Below are 14,155 nucleotides of genomic sequence, written 5' to 3'. Positions count from 1 at the left end.
CTTCTCATTTTCCCTACTTTCAGCAAAGAGGGACCAGTCTTCTCCAGCTAACCCACAGGGCCAAAGGAAAGGCCCTTGCTTACCCTTTCCATGAAGTTGCTAAGATATAGCTGTTGGTCCCCTCACTTCCATTCAAACCCTGATCTCTTGATCAGGACTCAGCTCCCTGGTACCTGCCAGGTCCTGCAGTTGAGCATTCCTTGACACTCATCCCATGGACAGTCCTGCTTTCAAGCCCTCCCAGCAGTATCACCATCTTCCTCTAATTTTTAGTAGTTCACACTTCTAGCACTCCCTTCCAAGCAGACCCAATGCTCTCAGGTGGCAAAACCAGCATTAATTAAACACAGCTCCCTCCTAGTTTTAAAGGAACTATTTATGCTTCTACCTTAACATATAAACAGATGGAGTCTGGGCTTATAATAAACCTCCAACTGTGATTTAAAAATATGAATCCTTTTGATGCTGCTGTCCTCAGCTGAAGTCTCTGAGTAACAGAAGCACATGGCAGAACTCTTAATGTGTATTGATAGATTGTATTTGAAGTGCTATTTTCCAGATGCACTTGTTAAAACTCACTTTCTGCTGCTGCTCAGTGAAGTAAGAAGAGAACTTAATCTGATGAAGGACAGAGTTGGGGTAGTAGCATCAGGCAGACTGGCGGTTCATCACATTCACTGCATGGATTCCTTTTGAAAATCATTCCTCTGAAAAAGAAAAAGCCACACCAGCCTTTCAGGTTCAGGATCATTATGTTCAGTTAGATGAGAAGTTTCACTCAGAAAGAGCTGCTGTCTTTAGGCACTGTAGATAACTTTTTTTTACCTGAAGAAATTAAAACAATGTAAATTCCATGAAACATGATGTGAAACTTCATTTCAATAAATCACACCCACTTTAATTCTCATCTTACCCCAAACTGTGATGGTAGACTAAGACCAAAGGCAAAAGAAGCAAACAAGAAAACACAAAAGGATATCCATTAGCACTGCATCAAAATAACCTGACTGCAAATAAATTAGGGAATCAAAAAATGTTGAAAACCAGTAAGTTCATATTAATCAGGCATCTTCTCTTTCCTTTTGTGGGCCAGAAAAGGGACTCAGAGTTACCATCTTGTGTCAGATTTCTCTTTGCTCCTTTCACTGAATCCTTGATTTTCCTCACAAGCAGGAGCCAGACCATGATTCCAGAGACCGGGCTAAGGAGGCCACAGCACATGTTACAGAGCTGCAGCTTGCAGCTTCCCTTCATTGTGCTGTTTCCTAAAATAGAAAGAGTCCCATCACAGCTGAACCTGCTCCATTTTCACTGGGTCACAGTACAAAGACAATTGCTTCCTACAGCAGTTCATGAACATGGCAGCAGTGAGCTGCCTGAATTTCAGCTTTTAAAAATAAAATTACTGCAGTAGTTTTCAAAATAATACAGCTGACTGTCCAGCATCACTGGAAGGCATTTCTGGGAAACCCAGGATTTGGGGTCTAGGATCACGGCATTTCTTTAGCCAAAAGATGGTCAAGGCCAAATGTCTTATCAAAACAGACATACAAGTAGGAATGGTATTATACCAGTAAAGACTGACAGCAAAAGGATTCGGAGAATTCAGCCATACATCAGGTGGATCCTGATGGGAACTGGGTTTCTCATCCATTACTTAAGGGGAATTCTCTGAACAGAAAATCATGGTAATTAAAACAACTTCATGGGGATGGATCATAAATCACTTTTGAAATTTTCAGTTAAAAAACAAAAAGTTCAGTGGCAATAAAGCAACATCTCTACTAAGCACTTTGTGTCTTTGTGACTACTTGCTTAAGATTTTCACAATACTAGTATTTATTCTTTGGTTTTGTATCTCAGGACTGGAGACAGAGATTTGAAAAGGGACTCTGGTGGTCCAAAGGACATTCAAATGAACTTCAACAACTGAAAATCTTTGGAAATCCCAAATGCAACACTCAACAGCTATTGCATATATATATAGTGCAAGTTACACCAATTACACTCAAAATGTTGATTTGACAAGAAGACCCCGTAATGTATCTGTTTCAACATGTGACTCACTTGCAGGCACTTGTCTTTCTCTGCTTCCTCCCTCCAAGAACTAGTGGCTTGGCTCCAGCAGAATTATTTGACTTCAGTAAAATGTGACTGTTACCAGTTTATTTGATCTAAACTTGAAAGAGCTCACAAGAAGAAAAAAGCTCATCACTGAAACATCTATTCTATTCCCTCTACCACTTATATCCAGCATGTAAAGGAAAGGGTTGAAGAACATTAATAAAAGTGGAATAAAGAATAATACATTCCTGTTGACTTGTCTGGAAGCTCTATTCTTCTTAACTCATGCACTGTGTTAACCAACCGGGGAATTTAACTTATACAATAGGATCCTGAATTTGTATCCCACTTGTCCTCCCCTAGCCCACTGAAACTCAGTTCGAAAGCTTAGCTGACTCTAAACAAACTCTGAGTTACTGAAACTGCCAAAAAAGCTACAAAATAAATGTATTCTACTTATTGTGATTGTACAAATATGGTCTAGAAAATTTTTTGACATGATGTGCCTTTCTCTATTAGTTCTTACTCTGCTTACTGCATGAAAACATTGTGCAAGGACAGAGCTGATTGCTCAGTTACCATCTAGTGATATGTATATTTAGGACCTGACCATCAAGATATCATTTATCTTTCTTCAAGGTTGGGCACCAAGATGCTACCCTTTGAAGAAAAACATATACCAGCACCCAGACTCCAGCAGCAGCTAAGTTAAACTTAGCTCACAGTTTCCTCAGCAAATTTTATCCCAGTTTTCAGACATCCCAATGAAAACTGCCTCAATAAATCAATGGGCTCAACTGAAAACATCATCAGCTCAAGGCACCAAACTGAATCAAACTGAACAAGCCTGCTACTCAGCTGACACTGCACTGTGGTAACTATCAAAGATAGCTCTGAGTAAAACTAGGGCATTAACTCCTTCTGTGCCCTGGGCAATTCAATTTAGTGCCCAAGATTACCTGAAAAAGGCCATACCATTTACTCCTGGAGTGCTGCAAGGCACTTGCAAGGCAAATTCAGGAAGGTTTTGCATACTCAAACAGAAGATTAACAATGCCTATTGTAAGAAAGATGCAATGATAATCAACCTTCAATGGAGGGATGCAGAGAAATACCAAAGGCAACAAGTGTGAAGAGATTCCCCTTTCCCACTGTACAAAAAGCCTGCATTTACAGCTGAGTATTTACACTTAAACAGTGAGTTAGAATTAAGAATACAACATTCATTCAAGAGAATTCCAGCTTTTATTCTATCTAAAATCAGTGCACAAGACATTTGTGCTGAAATTTTGGGGCCAGATTGGCCTAAATTTAGCATGAAAGTGGTGAGGGTTATAAGTCATGCAGAATTTCTGATGACAGTCCCTCTTGAATTACCTACTGCCAGAACTTTGTTTTCATCCTGTACCCAGAATATTATGCTAATAATATAGCCCACGGAAATGACAGGAGGCAGTCCAAGGAGATTATCATGTGGATGGTGTTCTTCTTCATGTTTGAGCAGCAGTCTAGAATTGCAATTCACAATGTTCTATTGAACTGTATGTAACAGCTTCACATTTTGATTATTTTGTTTGCATGTCTGTTTTCTCTTATATGTGGGCAACACTAGGAAGCCTGCAAAATTATTAGAGTAAGACTGAAAATGGGAACAATGAATCTCTATCTTACAAGGATAAAATTAATTAAGTAGAAATAAAAATATGATCCTCATCTGAACTGTGCTTGCTACGTGTTCCTAAGATTTTCTGTAAAATTTCTGCAAAACAAACTAGTTTTGGAGATCCAAAGTATTAGATTCCTTTGGCAGCTTCTTTTGTGCCAATACCAGAATACATGCCACATAAATCAGACTGTTAACTGGACATATCTATAGCCCTAATTCTAAAGAAATTCCTCCTAGTCTTTTGTCAGAAGGGAAGTGAAAATTGGGAGTTGTTTTGTAAATTTCCCATTTATTTGCCAGTGACAGAAGGAACAAAACACTGATTCTCCTGCCTCCTTACACAGCATGTGCAAAGAACTAGGAAAATCACAAATGGAACAGCCTCATTTACTGGAGCTGTTACAGTTTGGGTAAATGACAGTGCAAATGCAGGCCAGATCTGTACTCCTCTCAATGTTAGCACTTCTGCCTGAACAGTCACATCAGTGTTGCCACAGAGAAGTAACACCTACACAGCCCATCCAAACCAAAGGCAGTATCTTCTTCTCAGTTACTCGTTCCTCAGTCGGGGCTCTCAGAAAGCCACACTTTCACCAGTTTATTTCTGAACTCAGAACCCCTTCAGCTGGGCAGGGAGTGAGATGAGATGTCAAAAGCATTATCCCAGGATAAAGCATATTAATACTTTGTGCTGCAGTGTCTGCACTTTACTTGATAATTTTCCTAATCATTGGTGAGGAGCCCCTCAGTACCTGAGGAGACCAGCCTTGTTGGGTAGCAGTCATTCTTTTAAGTTTCCGTCCATGGTGGTTGCATCTTCAGTTTAAAATTACTTCAAATAAACTGTGCAGACAGCTTACTGAAGTACCTGATAAACCTAATGAAACCATACTGCAGACATTTATGAAAAATAAGGGGCCCATTTACAAGGAAAACAATGTTTCTGAGACTGCTCTGAGGCTGAACAGCTGATGAAACAGTTTGGAAGATCAGATTGTGATTAGAAGAAAGGATAAAAGACCAGGAGAAAGACTTGCAGAAAATTAGCCCTTGGCAGAACTATCTGAATTTTCTGGTAAAGGAAATTACCCAGGCAGAAATGAAACTCATGGGTCAAAAGAAAATCACACTGAGTGAGTCACTGAGGAAAATGGACAGCTAAATCTATCAGTAAGCTACTTTCCAGAAAGCAAATAGGATTGTTTGCACAAGATGGCCTAGCCAGTGCAGTCTCAGTGCTCAGCTTTTCATCCTAAGCGGTGACCCCAAAGGTATTTCAGGGAACTATTCCAAGGCCATTGATAGGTAAGCAACATCATCTAAAATATCAGTTTAATACTGTCACTAGTGCTTTCTTGAAAAATGGGACAGGGGATTTTGTCCCTTCAAATGACAGGAACAAGTTTCTGGGAACAAGCCTGCAGGTTCTTTTAGAGACTGCTGAGCAGGTAGAGCTCCCATACTTTCAAGTTCCCCAGACTTGAGTGACCTATGGAGAAGTATACAAGCTTGTGTATTTCATCCTGTTTCAAACAAAAACAAAGTCTGAAGTAAAACTGATCCACCACTCATCAGAACAGGATTATTGGACAATTCCCAGTTATCCTTGCTGATACTTTTACCAGGGAGCAGAAAATCAGGTTATTGAAGGCCTTGGAAAGGCTCGGGTATAGGTCCTTAAATTTAAATAGGATTTTTTCCATCACACATATAATGGGATAATCGAACAGAACATCATGAAATAAACATAATTTCCCACCATCCGGATCATATTTTCCAGCCTAAATCACCTAGTATGCTACTTTACGAGGTTGCTCACCTCATCACAAGATGCAAAACGTTTCCTTTGGGGATATAAGCCAACTTGTGAGTGGAATATTTTTGCAACTACCATAAAGTCACAATCTATATGAATATGAATGTTGGCCAAATATAAATACAGAAGTAATTTAGATCAACTTTTCCTGGCCTTGTCTGTGCATGCTGTATATTGGACCAGAAGAGGAGTCAGTACTCAAAAGTGCAAAGAGACTTGAGGTTCCACAAGACAAGAAACACTGAACCTGAACTGTGACCCTTTTAAGAAGGCTGGAGCCGAGAAACTTCTCAGAAGGGCCGTGTATTTCAGCGATTCCATTGCTGCGCTTATCCCTGCCCGTGCGGCGCTTTCGGCCCCTCGCTGCGGGGCTTTCCCCCGGCCGCGCCGCCGCCCTGTCCCTGGTGCTGACCGGGCGCGGCCCCTCGGCACAGCCGCTCCTCTGTGGGCCGCAGCGGGGCCGCCTGCCCGGGACCTTCCCGGCACGCAATTCTCGCAAATCCCAGCGGGCTCCCATGCCACGGGGCACCGCACGTGTTTCTAGCGGTTCAACGCTTGGGAACAGGCTTTTCCTTTTTTTAATTTTTCACTAAATTCATAAAGCAGCGGCTCTGTCTTTGCGCTGAGAAAACAGCTGACTTTCTGCAGGTGCTTTGGGGAGCATAACATAAGAAACCAAAAAAGCAAACCAAACAGAAGTGCTGAACAGAGGGATGCATGGGGCGAGCTGCCTGGTCCTTGACAGCACTCAGCAGGACCATGTGAAGGCACCACAAGGTTTAATCTCTTAAATCATCTCAGCATCAGTATCCTGGTGGGCAATTAAATTGTTCGTTCTGCATTTTTTGTCTTCCAAAACCTTTGTCTCCTCTCGGGACATAGTTTTAACTTTTCTACTTAACTAAAACGACCATTGCTTATAAACACCAGTGAATCAGTGGGGGAAAACAACCTCGCTTCCATATTTCCTACGGGTCAGTGAATGAAAGCACCGTTCTCACTCGTGTTCCGGCGGCGAGCAGAGGGGCTGAAGGCAGCAGGCGGTGAGCGAACGGGCTGAAGGCTGCAGGCTCCAAGCCCGCAAAGCATTAATGCAGAAGGCTCAAGAGCTTTTGCTGAACTTGGACAGGACAGCAGCCCCTCCCGGCCGCCCTCGCCGCCTTCCAGAGAGTTCCTGGTCCCACCCGCGGGCGCAGCCCCCCCGCTCCCGCCGCCATTTCATCCCTCGCATCCTTCCCCGAGGGCTCAGATGCGGAACGCCCGCCCCCCGGGATACCTGCTGCCCCGGCGCTCGGCCGAACCGCTCCCCACAGCTCTGTGTCACCTTCCTGCTCTGCCACCGCGGCCCCGAGGTGATTTCGGCCCAAACTCGGATATTTACACGCCGCCGGCAGCGGCTTCTTGCGGATCGGTCCCTGCGCCACCGCCTGAGGCAAATCCCCTCCCGCGCCGCCTCGCCCGCCCAGCGCCCCCTCGTGGCGGGACGGGGAGCGGCAGCCTCCCTCAGCGCGGCGCTCCCGGCGGCCCGGCCGCTTTAAAGGCTCCACCTGCGGGGCAGCGGCTCTTCTCTCGCCACGGGGGCGGGCGGGTGGCTCAGCGCTTCCCTCGGCCCCGGTCGCGGCCGCCCTCTGGCTGCGGGGCCGATGCCCGTGGGTGCGGCAGCCGCGGCTCCCGCGGGGGCGGGACCCACCCGGCGCGGCCCGGGCAGCGCTGCGCGGCCGGAGGGGGCGGGGGGCGGCCGCTCGGCCCGGAGGTACCGGTGAGGGAGACACTGCGAGCGGGCAAGGTGGGTCGCGCCGCGACTACAGCGTGTCTGTAGTGGAAAATTAAATCCCGGGGAGCCCTTTCTGGAAAGGCAGAAGTGAGTAGGCGAGGCTGAAGTGTAACTTCTGGGAGGCTGCTTAGTTATCTTGCACCCTTGTGGGTATAGGCGCACCGCTACATCAGCGTGCTGTGGTGATCCCTGAGGAATCTGCCATGGCCAGATGACACTGACACTGGATCCTTTTCGTGAGCTTCGTTGTGTGCTCCCTGCGCTGTGCCAGACCTCGGGCTGTCAGGAGGCAAAGCCAGCGCTCTAAGAGCTCCTGTGACCTCGATGTCAGCGCTCAGCCCCTGGTCTGTGTGGAGCTGACGGTGATGTCTTCGGGTTTGTTTGGATTTTTTTCGGTCACTGTTGTCTCTTTCCTGAGGCCAAATAGTTTCCCCTGCAGCACGACACAGATTACACTAGTCACAGGATTGCTGCAAACTTTCCTGATTTCAGCCCAGAGTTGGAGTGTCACAATGAAAACTGAACAGCAACACATTTTGCAGACTTCTTTTTCTGCCTTAAGTATGTTAGAAACAGAGCCCTGCATTTTAATCCATTTTGCTGCTGTTGATTTATTTTCTGACCTAAAGCTGGTAACCTAAGCGCTATGGTTATCTTTATGAGCAGGACATGGTTAAAACAACAGGTGTTTAAGTGTTCTTTACCTTAAAAGAAGAATTTTTCTTGTCATGGGAAGGTAAGTGCCATAGTATTCTTAAGTATTACATGCTGTAGTGTCTTTAAAAACGATGACTGAAAAGCTCGTAGGATGAGAACTTACTAACACACCTCTCCAGACTGTTTGTGAAGACTTAAGTGTATCTTCCCCTTCCCTTTCATGGTGAATCTGTCTCTCCACAGGTATCCAGTGTAACACAGTTACCAAAAAATCTTCATGCCTTTTAAAATTTAATTCTGACTAAACTGTGTTATATACCAAATCTTTTATGGTAGTGAGAGGAGGTTGGTGCAGAGAAAAAAAAGGCCATTCAGTAGAGGAAAAAAGTCTGAAAAGAGATGGGTTTTTTTGTAAAATCCTGGTGAAGGATCTAGAGGGAGGGGTAAGTAGCAAATTTGGTTAATTGGTAGAGATACTGATGGCAGCAAACAGCCATAGAGGAAACATTTGAGCTGCATTTTTGCAGGCATTATATTCTAGAGAAGGAAGGTAATATGCTATCATTATATTGCACTAGCATATCTCCCCAGCATTATCAACTTTTTCTGGAATCCACAAAACACAGTCTTAATAATTGACAAAGCAGACTGTGGTGAAGCCACGCATGATAGAAAATTTAGCAGCTTGAGGAAGATCAAGACTTAGGACAACTTGATAAAGGGGCAAAAAGGAACTCAGAAATCCTAAGGTCTTTGAGAATTGGGGGATTTTAAATAGATGAAACAAAGCTGTACATGGAAGTAGAAGTAGGATTAGCTCAACTTAGTTCAGAGCTCAGCAGTGAGGGAAAGGAGAACGTGATGAGCTCTTTTGCAGAATGGTCTTTGGAAGCAATACTGAACTTGTGGGGGGAAATACCTTTTCTCTTGGTAATTAATTTTGCCACTGGCAAGGTAGGAATTCAGAGCTAAATTTTTTTTCCATCTCTAATGTGTCAATTTCAAATTCCTTAGTACTACTTAGCTAATATGTAGTAAATATGTACCATTTCATCCTGTTGGTGACAATGAAGATCAGTCCCCAAATACAGCAGTTGATTTCGTGTGAAATGTGCTTAACATTGGGTAGACTCAAAACTTTGGAAAACTCTAGGATTGTGTATATTGGACAACTGGTTCAAAGCTTGGGTTTTCTTCATGCATGTGTCTAGTGAGTAGTTTCTTCAAAGAAACTACTCCATTCACCTTGCTTTCCCACTCTTCTGAAGGATTGTAGATAATTGTACTGGGGACAGTGCAGGAATCCATGGGACAAAAAAAGTCATAAAGCTGAATGCTGCCTTCTTGTACTGCCAATCCCTCAGGTGAGGGAGATGAAAGAAAGACAATCTTTTTGCCTGTTTTTTTCTTTTCTTTTTTTTTTTTTTCTAAAGGAAAGTCTATCCAGCTTGTTGAATATCATTCTGTTACAGAGGAGATGATAGTTTATTCATGTGTGACACAAATCTTCCACTTGGCTAAACATAAAACATTCAAACCATGACCCTGTATGCATCTTTTTATTTGCCAGAGATTCATAATCTGTTGCAGCTCAGAAGTCAAACTCTCAAGCAATCCACATCTGAAAACCTTGATGATCCAAATGATAAAACCTTGTTGCTGCAGTAACAGTAATTCAAGTCTCCCCTGTGCGTACATTTGCCACAGCAGATAAAATATAACCCCTGATTAATGTGGCCAGCTTTGTGAAGTAGTTGCAACTTTAACAATTGGAATTTCCATTACTTGTTTCCTTCTACCTTAATTTAGCATTGACACTAGTGGCTTTTATTTCATTCACCTAATGTCTGTGTACTCCTAAGCATGCAGTTGTGGCTGTCCCAAAGTCAGTTCACTGTAATACGCACAGCATGGTCTCCTAGCACGAGTGAATTGTTTCCGCTGGCGTAACATCTCTGCTGGACTTGTGGAAGGACAGCTCTGCTCGTGCTCAGAGGCATTTGCTGGAGGTAGTGACACTCTTCTCTGCCTGGTACCCATCCAGCTTCTTCACAAATGTTCCCATCAGTCATCTGGGAATAGCTTGGGCAGGGAGGGGGGGGTGCCTGGGGAGCTCTGGACAATCCTCTGATTTGATATGTGTAGAGAAAATGTCACCCTGCTCCTGGAATATGTTTTTTGTTTAAATGTCACTCCTTACATCAGTGACCTCATCTGACTCAGCACAGCTTCTCTCTGAAGGGAGGGAGCTTTAAGCAAGTCATAGATTTTGACATAACCAGAGAATGTAGGGAAGAAGGCACACCATGAGAAACAAAATACTATTATCTGAGCAAACAAATATTATTTTTGAAACAGAGTAGCAGGAAATTATGTAAAGCAACTTAAAACTCAATCTGAATATCACAAGTGTCTGAAAAACAAGGCAATTGCCACTTCTGTACACACAGTTTATTTCAGCCTCCGGTATCCCAGAAGGTTTTGCTGAGGTTTGTTCTGGTAGCTGTAGTGACACTGTAGCTGCTGCACTGTCTCACCTTTGAAAACAGGGCAGGGCTGAAACAGCCATCTGGATGGATCACCAGCTTTCTTATTTAAAGGCTGATTGTACTGAGTCTGTAGAAGGTGAGACCTGTGCTAAGGGTGTCCTGAACAAATGGAGCTGTGACTACAGTATGAGCTTCTTCAGCATTTAAACTTCATTATTAGGAGCAGAGCTTTCTTCAGGCAAGCAGCAGGGATACAGACACAGGAGAGAGGCTTGGAGAGAGAAAACTCTGGAATAGTCTTTCTCCAAATTGCACCTGGTAGGGATAGTGCAGGCACATGAAAGAGCTGTGGTCCCAATGCATTGAAGGGAAATGTTGGTCGGGACGCTGGCATGTCCTCTACACTTTCCTTTTAAAAATGCCAGGCTATGCTGAACATTCGGCAGACATGGACAGAAACCAAAGGAGTAGGAACAAGTGACCTTAGTTTAACATTTCATTCAAATGACGGAGCCCCAAATGCGATGCCCGCTCTGGTTTCTTAGCTCACTGCTCAGCCTGAAGGATCTCTCAGATCCTTTCTGATGTCCTGATAAGCAAATGGCATGTTATAGATGTGAAAGTAGGACAGAAGCTGTTTGGAGAAGGACATAGTGTCTGATTAAACAACATCTCTGTTTTTTACTTCTTAGCTCTGTTCAGGTTTCTGTGTGGTTTTATTCTGTTCTGGGTTTTACTTCCTCCCCTTTTCTGTTATTTACACAAATGACTGAAGATGTAGGTATGGAAAGGTAACATGCACAGAATTCACAGTCCATAAAACTGTGGTCTTTCTTCTAATATGTATGTGATACTGTCTTTAGTAGTGAAGCAGTGACTTGTTACGTTAATCTTACTCCTGGTTTTATTCTGTTCTCCTGAACTCTTGAAATGGAGCCAAGAAAGGGCACTTAAAACAGCAGTGAATTCCTAGGAAAAGTAAAAGGAAAAGTACAATGAGTAGCTATACACAAACTTTTGTGTATGCATATGGCTTTCTTAAAAAAAAAATAAAAATCAGTACTAGATAAACTGGCAGGCCAGGAAACTCTGCCATTTTAAGTCCAACAAGTCAGTTTTGCCTCTTAAAGTAATCATTCAAGCATCAGTGGTTCTGGACTCACAGAGGACAGGTTATAAATACTCTTAATGTAAATGTGCCTTCAAGGTATTTGTGAGACATCAAAACCCTGCTTTATTCTCAAGCTGTATCTTGCTATTTGCTTTCATTTTAGTTGAGGCCAGTTCCACTGGCTTAGCGTAACTTTTATTTAAATCTGTGTGAATTGCTGTGGTTTAATGTGGACCACTGGCTAAAGGGTTACATGGTTTAGTCTAGTGCCTAAGCAGAGATTAATTATTCCCTTGTACAAATGGCTTTTCTGGCACTGTGAATGCTAGACAAAAACTTTTATTGCTTTATGGTTTTGAAAAATTATTGACCATCTCCTTAGACAAAGACTGAGTTCCTGGTAGTGTTTGCTCTCCACTGTTTTGTCATCAGGTATTTACCATGTTTTAAGGTAGGTGTATTGGCAGGGTGACCCATTATCAATGTTCAAGCTGGGCTGCTTCTCTCTAGTGCATTGTGTGGGTTTGCTTGTCTTTCTGATTATCAGAGTAGAACCTGTGGGGACTTTTTCCCCCTTTCTCTAATATAATGGCAATTTCTTTCTAACCAGAGGATGAAGGAGTATAAATGCTGCAAGGGTACAGAAGAGGGGTTCTGGAGGTCCTGCACAAATTAATGACTTGAAAGGGGTGAGCGTTACTTAATGTTTGTAGCTTTACCCTGAAAGCAGAAACTTTTTGTTTATATCTATAGTTCTGCCAACAGCTTCTTCCCTACCCTCATGCCCTCTGTATTTTATATATTTCCAATCTAAGCCAGAAATGCTATCCAGCACTTGAAATGAGCAAGGGTTATAGTTTTATGGAACTCCTAAGAACTGCAATGTAAACTATGAAAAACTTGGGGAATTAATTAAGGAAGCAGTTAGCTAAGTATTTTTATTCTTAGCCTTTCATTCAAGCATCACACCTTTAGAATACTTGTATTGCAATGATGAAACAGGTATGTCGTGAAACCATGCTTTTGTCACAGAACATAATGCTGTTTAGGACTATCATATGATACATCTTTCTGCATTCAGAAAGAATAAATGCTAATTTTTCCTAAGGAAAGCAAGGGCTGTGGAACCAAGAGCCAAACATGAAGTTGTGGGATTTTTTTTTTCTTAATTTATTTTTAAATTTATTTTCTTGGTGGTGCTAAATACATGTAGTATATACTTTTTCAGTTTAAAAAAGCATTGCAAAGTAAGGAAAACACTTCCTTTGTGCATTTCCTGCTACATGTGGAAAGACCTATGTAGAAAGGACTTGTATTATTTGTCACAGTGCAAGATAACTATGTGCTGAAGCAGAATTTAAAAATGGCTTTGTAGTTGTTAACAGGTTAGTGAAGAGACATGGGTATTTGGGATTTTAGAATGGAATTTTGTTTGCTTGTTTTATTAAAACATGTGTTTTGTCCATAAAGTAACTGAGCAGCATGAGGGGCTCGAGGAGCCTAGAAAGATCTGTCCCCTTCCCTGGGGGCTATATTAGACCTCTGAGTCATGAAGTCTTTGCATAGTAGGTGTCTGGTTACAAACCTTTTATGGGCCCTACTCAGCTGGGATATCAGCATCTGCATTATAGCTCTCATCTATTCTTAGGTGGTATCAGAGCACGACTGAGCAGGCAAGGCAGAAAGAATTGCTTTCATTATGTAAAACCCTTCCCTGTTCTCAGTCTGTTTTTTCACACTTTTTTCTGTTTGCCCCATCCTTCTGTCCTGCAGTGCCCTGTTGCTGCCTTTGAAAGCGGTACAACATGGCTTACAGTGTGAATCTGAATGGACCTGGACCATGGGGCTTCCGACTGCAAGGGGGCAAGGACTTCAACATGCCCTTGACCATCTCCAGAGTAAGTGTGCAAAAAAACCTTGTTGAGCTTGTTTGGGTTGAAAAATAGCAGTCATATGTACACTTTGACCTGGCCTGGTAGAATTGAGGATCTTTGCACCTAGGTGTGAATAAAGAGAGTATAATGTGAACTATAAATGTACCAGTTCAGAGTACAAGCTGGCATTAATAATGCCCCAGGAAGACAGTTCTGGTTAGTATATTTTTATGGACGGTGATACTGTCTCTTTTAAGTGAGCTTCCAGTTCTGTTCTCTACAGTGATGTCTCTTTTTCTGCTGATAGAGGCCTCACTGGTGCAATCTTGGGGGGGAAGGGAGTAGAACAACTCTAAATGAATTATAGAATTATATTTCTAGAAAATAAACATGTAACTGTAAGTATGTGAAGTCAGGTGATAAAACTGAACAAAGACAGGGATGTGTCCCCTCTTGTGATGAGGTGCAATAGTTGGATAAAAATTAGACACATCAAGCAGAAGACTCAAGAGTACTTAAAATACTGTCTTAAATTATGCAAAAGCCTTCCATTTGCAGCTGACAAACAGCATGGATTTAATAATTAATTACCTGCTGTATCTGTCAACTACAGCCATATATTTCCTAGCTGCCTTTTTCTTTTCTCTTCCCCTTGAAGCATTATTTTAAGGTGTTGCAGATCAGTACTCTTATTACCTGAATTA

The 14,155-nt window shown here is 42.7% G+C and overlaps 2 protein-coding genes across 11 annotated transcripts in view; one reads left to right on the top strand and one right to left on the bottom strand.

Annotated features, from left to right (window-relative positions):
* WAPL (WAPL cohesin release factor) overlaps positions 1 to 7,263 on the bottom strand; it is a 134,982-nt gene extending 127,719 nt beyond the window's left edge. For 2 of the 5 annotated variants that reach the window (XM_086900871.1, XM_086900886.1), the window contains exons 1-2: positions 6,823 to 7,227; positions 580 to 707 (exon numbers count right to left, since the gene is read on the bottom strand). The gene's annotated coding sequence lies outside the window, so the exon portion shown is untranslated. Of the gene's footprint in view, positions 1 to 579; positions 708 to 6,822 lie in introns of all 5 variants that reach the window. The other 3 variants (XM_086900874.1, XM_086900884.1, XM_086900889.1) reach the window with 3 other exon arrangements.
* LDB3 (LIM domain binding 3) overlaps positions 7,227 to 14,155 on the top strand; it is a 116,270-nt gene continuing 109,341 nt past the window's right edge. For 5 of the 6 annotated variants that reach the window (XM_086900905.1, XM_023930280.2, XM_086900904.1 and 2 more), the window contains exons 1-2: positions 13,163 to 13,250; positions 13,351 to 13,475. In XM_086900905.1, coding sequence (XP_086757031.1) covers positions 13,383 to 13,475 — 93 coding nt within the window. In that variant the 5' untranslated portion in view covers positions 13,163 to 13,250; positions 13,351 to 13,382. Of the gene's footprint in view, positions 7,333 to 13,162; positions 13,251 to 13,350; positions 13,476 to 14,155 lie in introns of those variants that run through there. The other variant, XM_023930277.2, reaches the window with a different exon arrangement.

The sequence above is a fragment of the Cyanistes caeruleus genome, chromosome 8 (genome assembly GCF_971803275.1).
Source record: "Cyanistes caeruleus chromosome 8, bCyaCae1.hap1.1, whole genome shotgun sequence".
Classification (NCBI taxonomy): domain Eukaryota; kingdom Metazoa; phylum Chordata; class Aves; order Passeriformes; family Paridae; genus Cyanistes; species Cyanistes caeruleus.
Note: the sequence above shows the minus strand (reverse complement) of the source record. Positions and strands in the feature narration are given on the sequence as shown.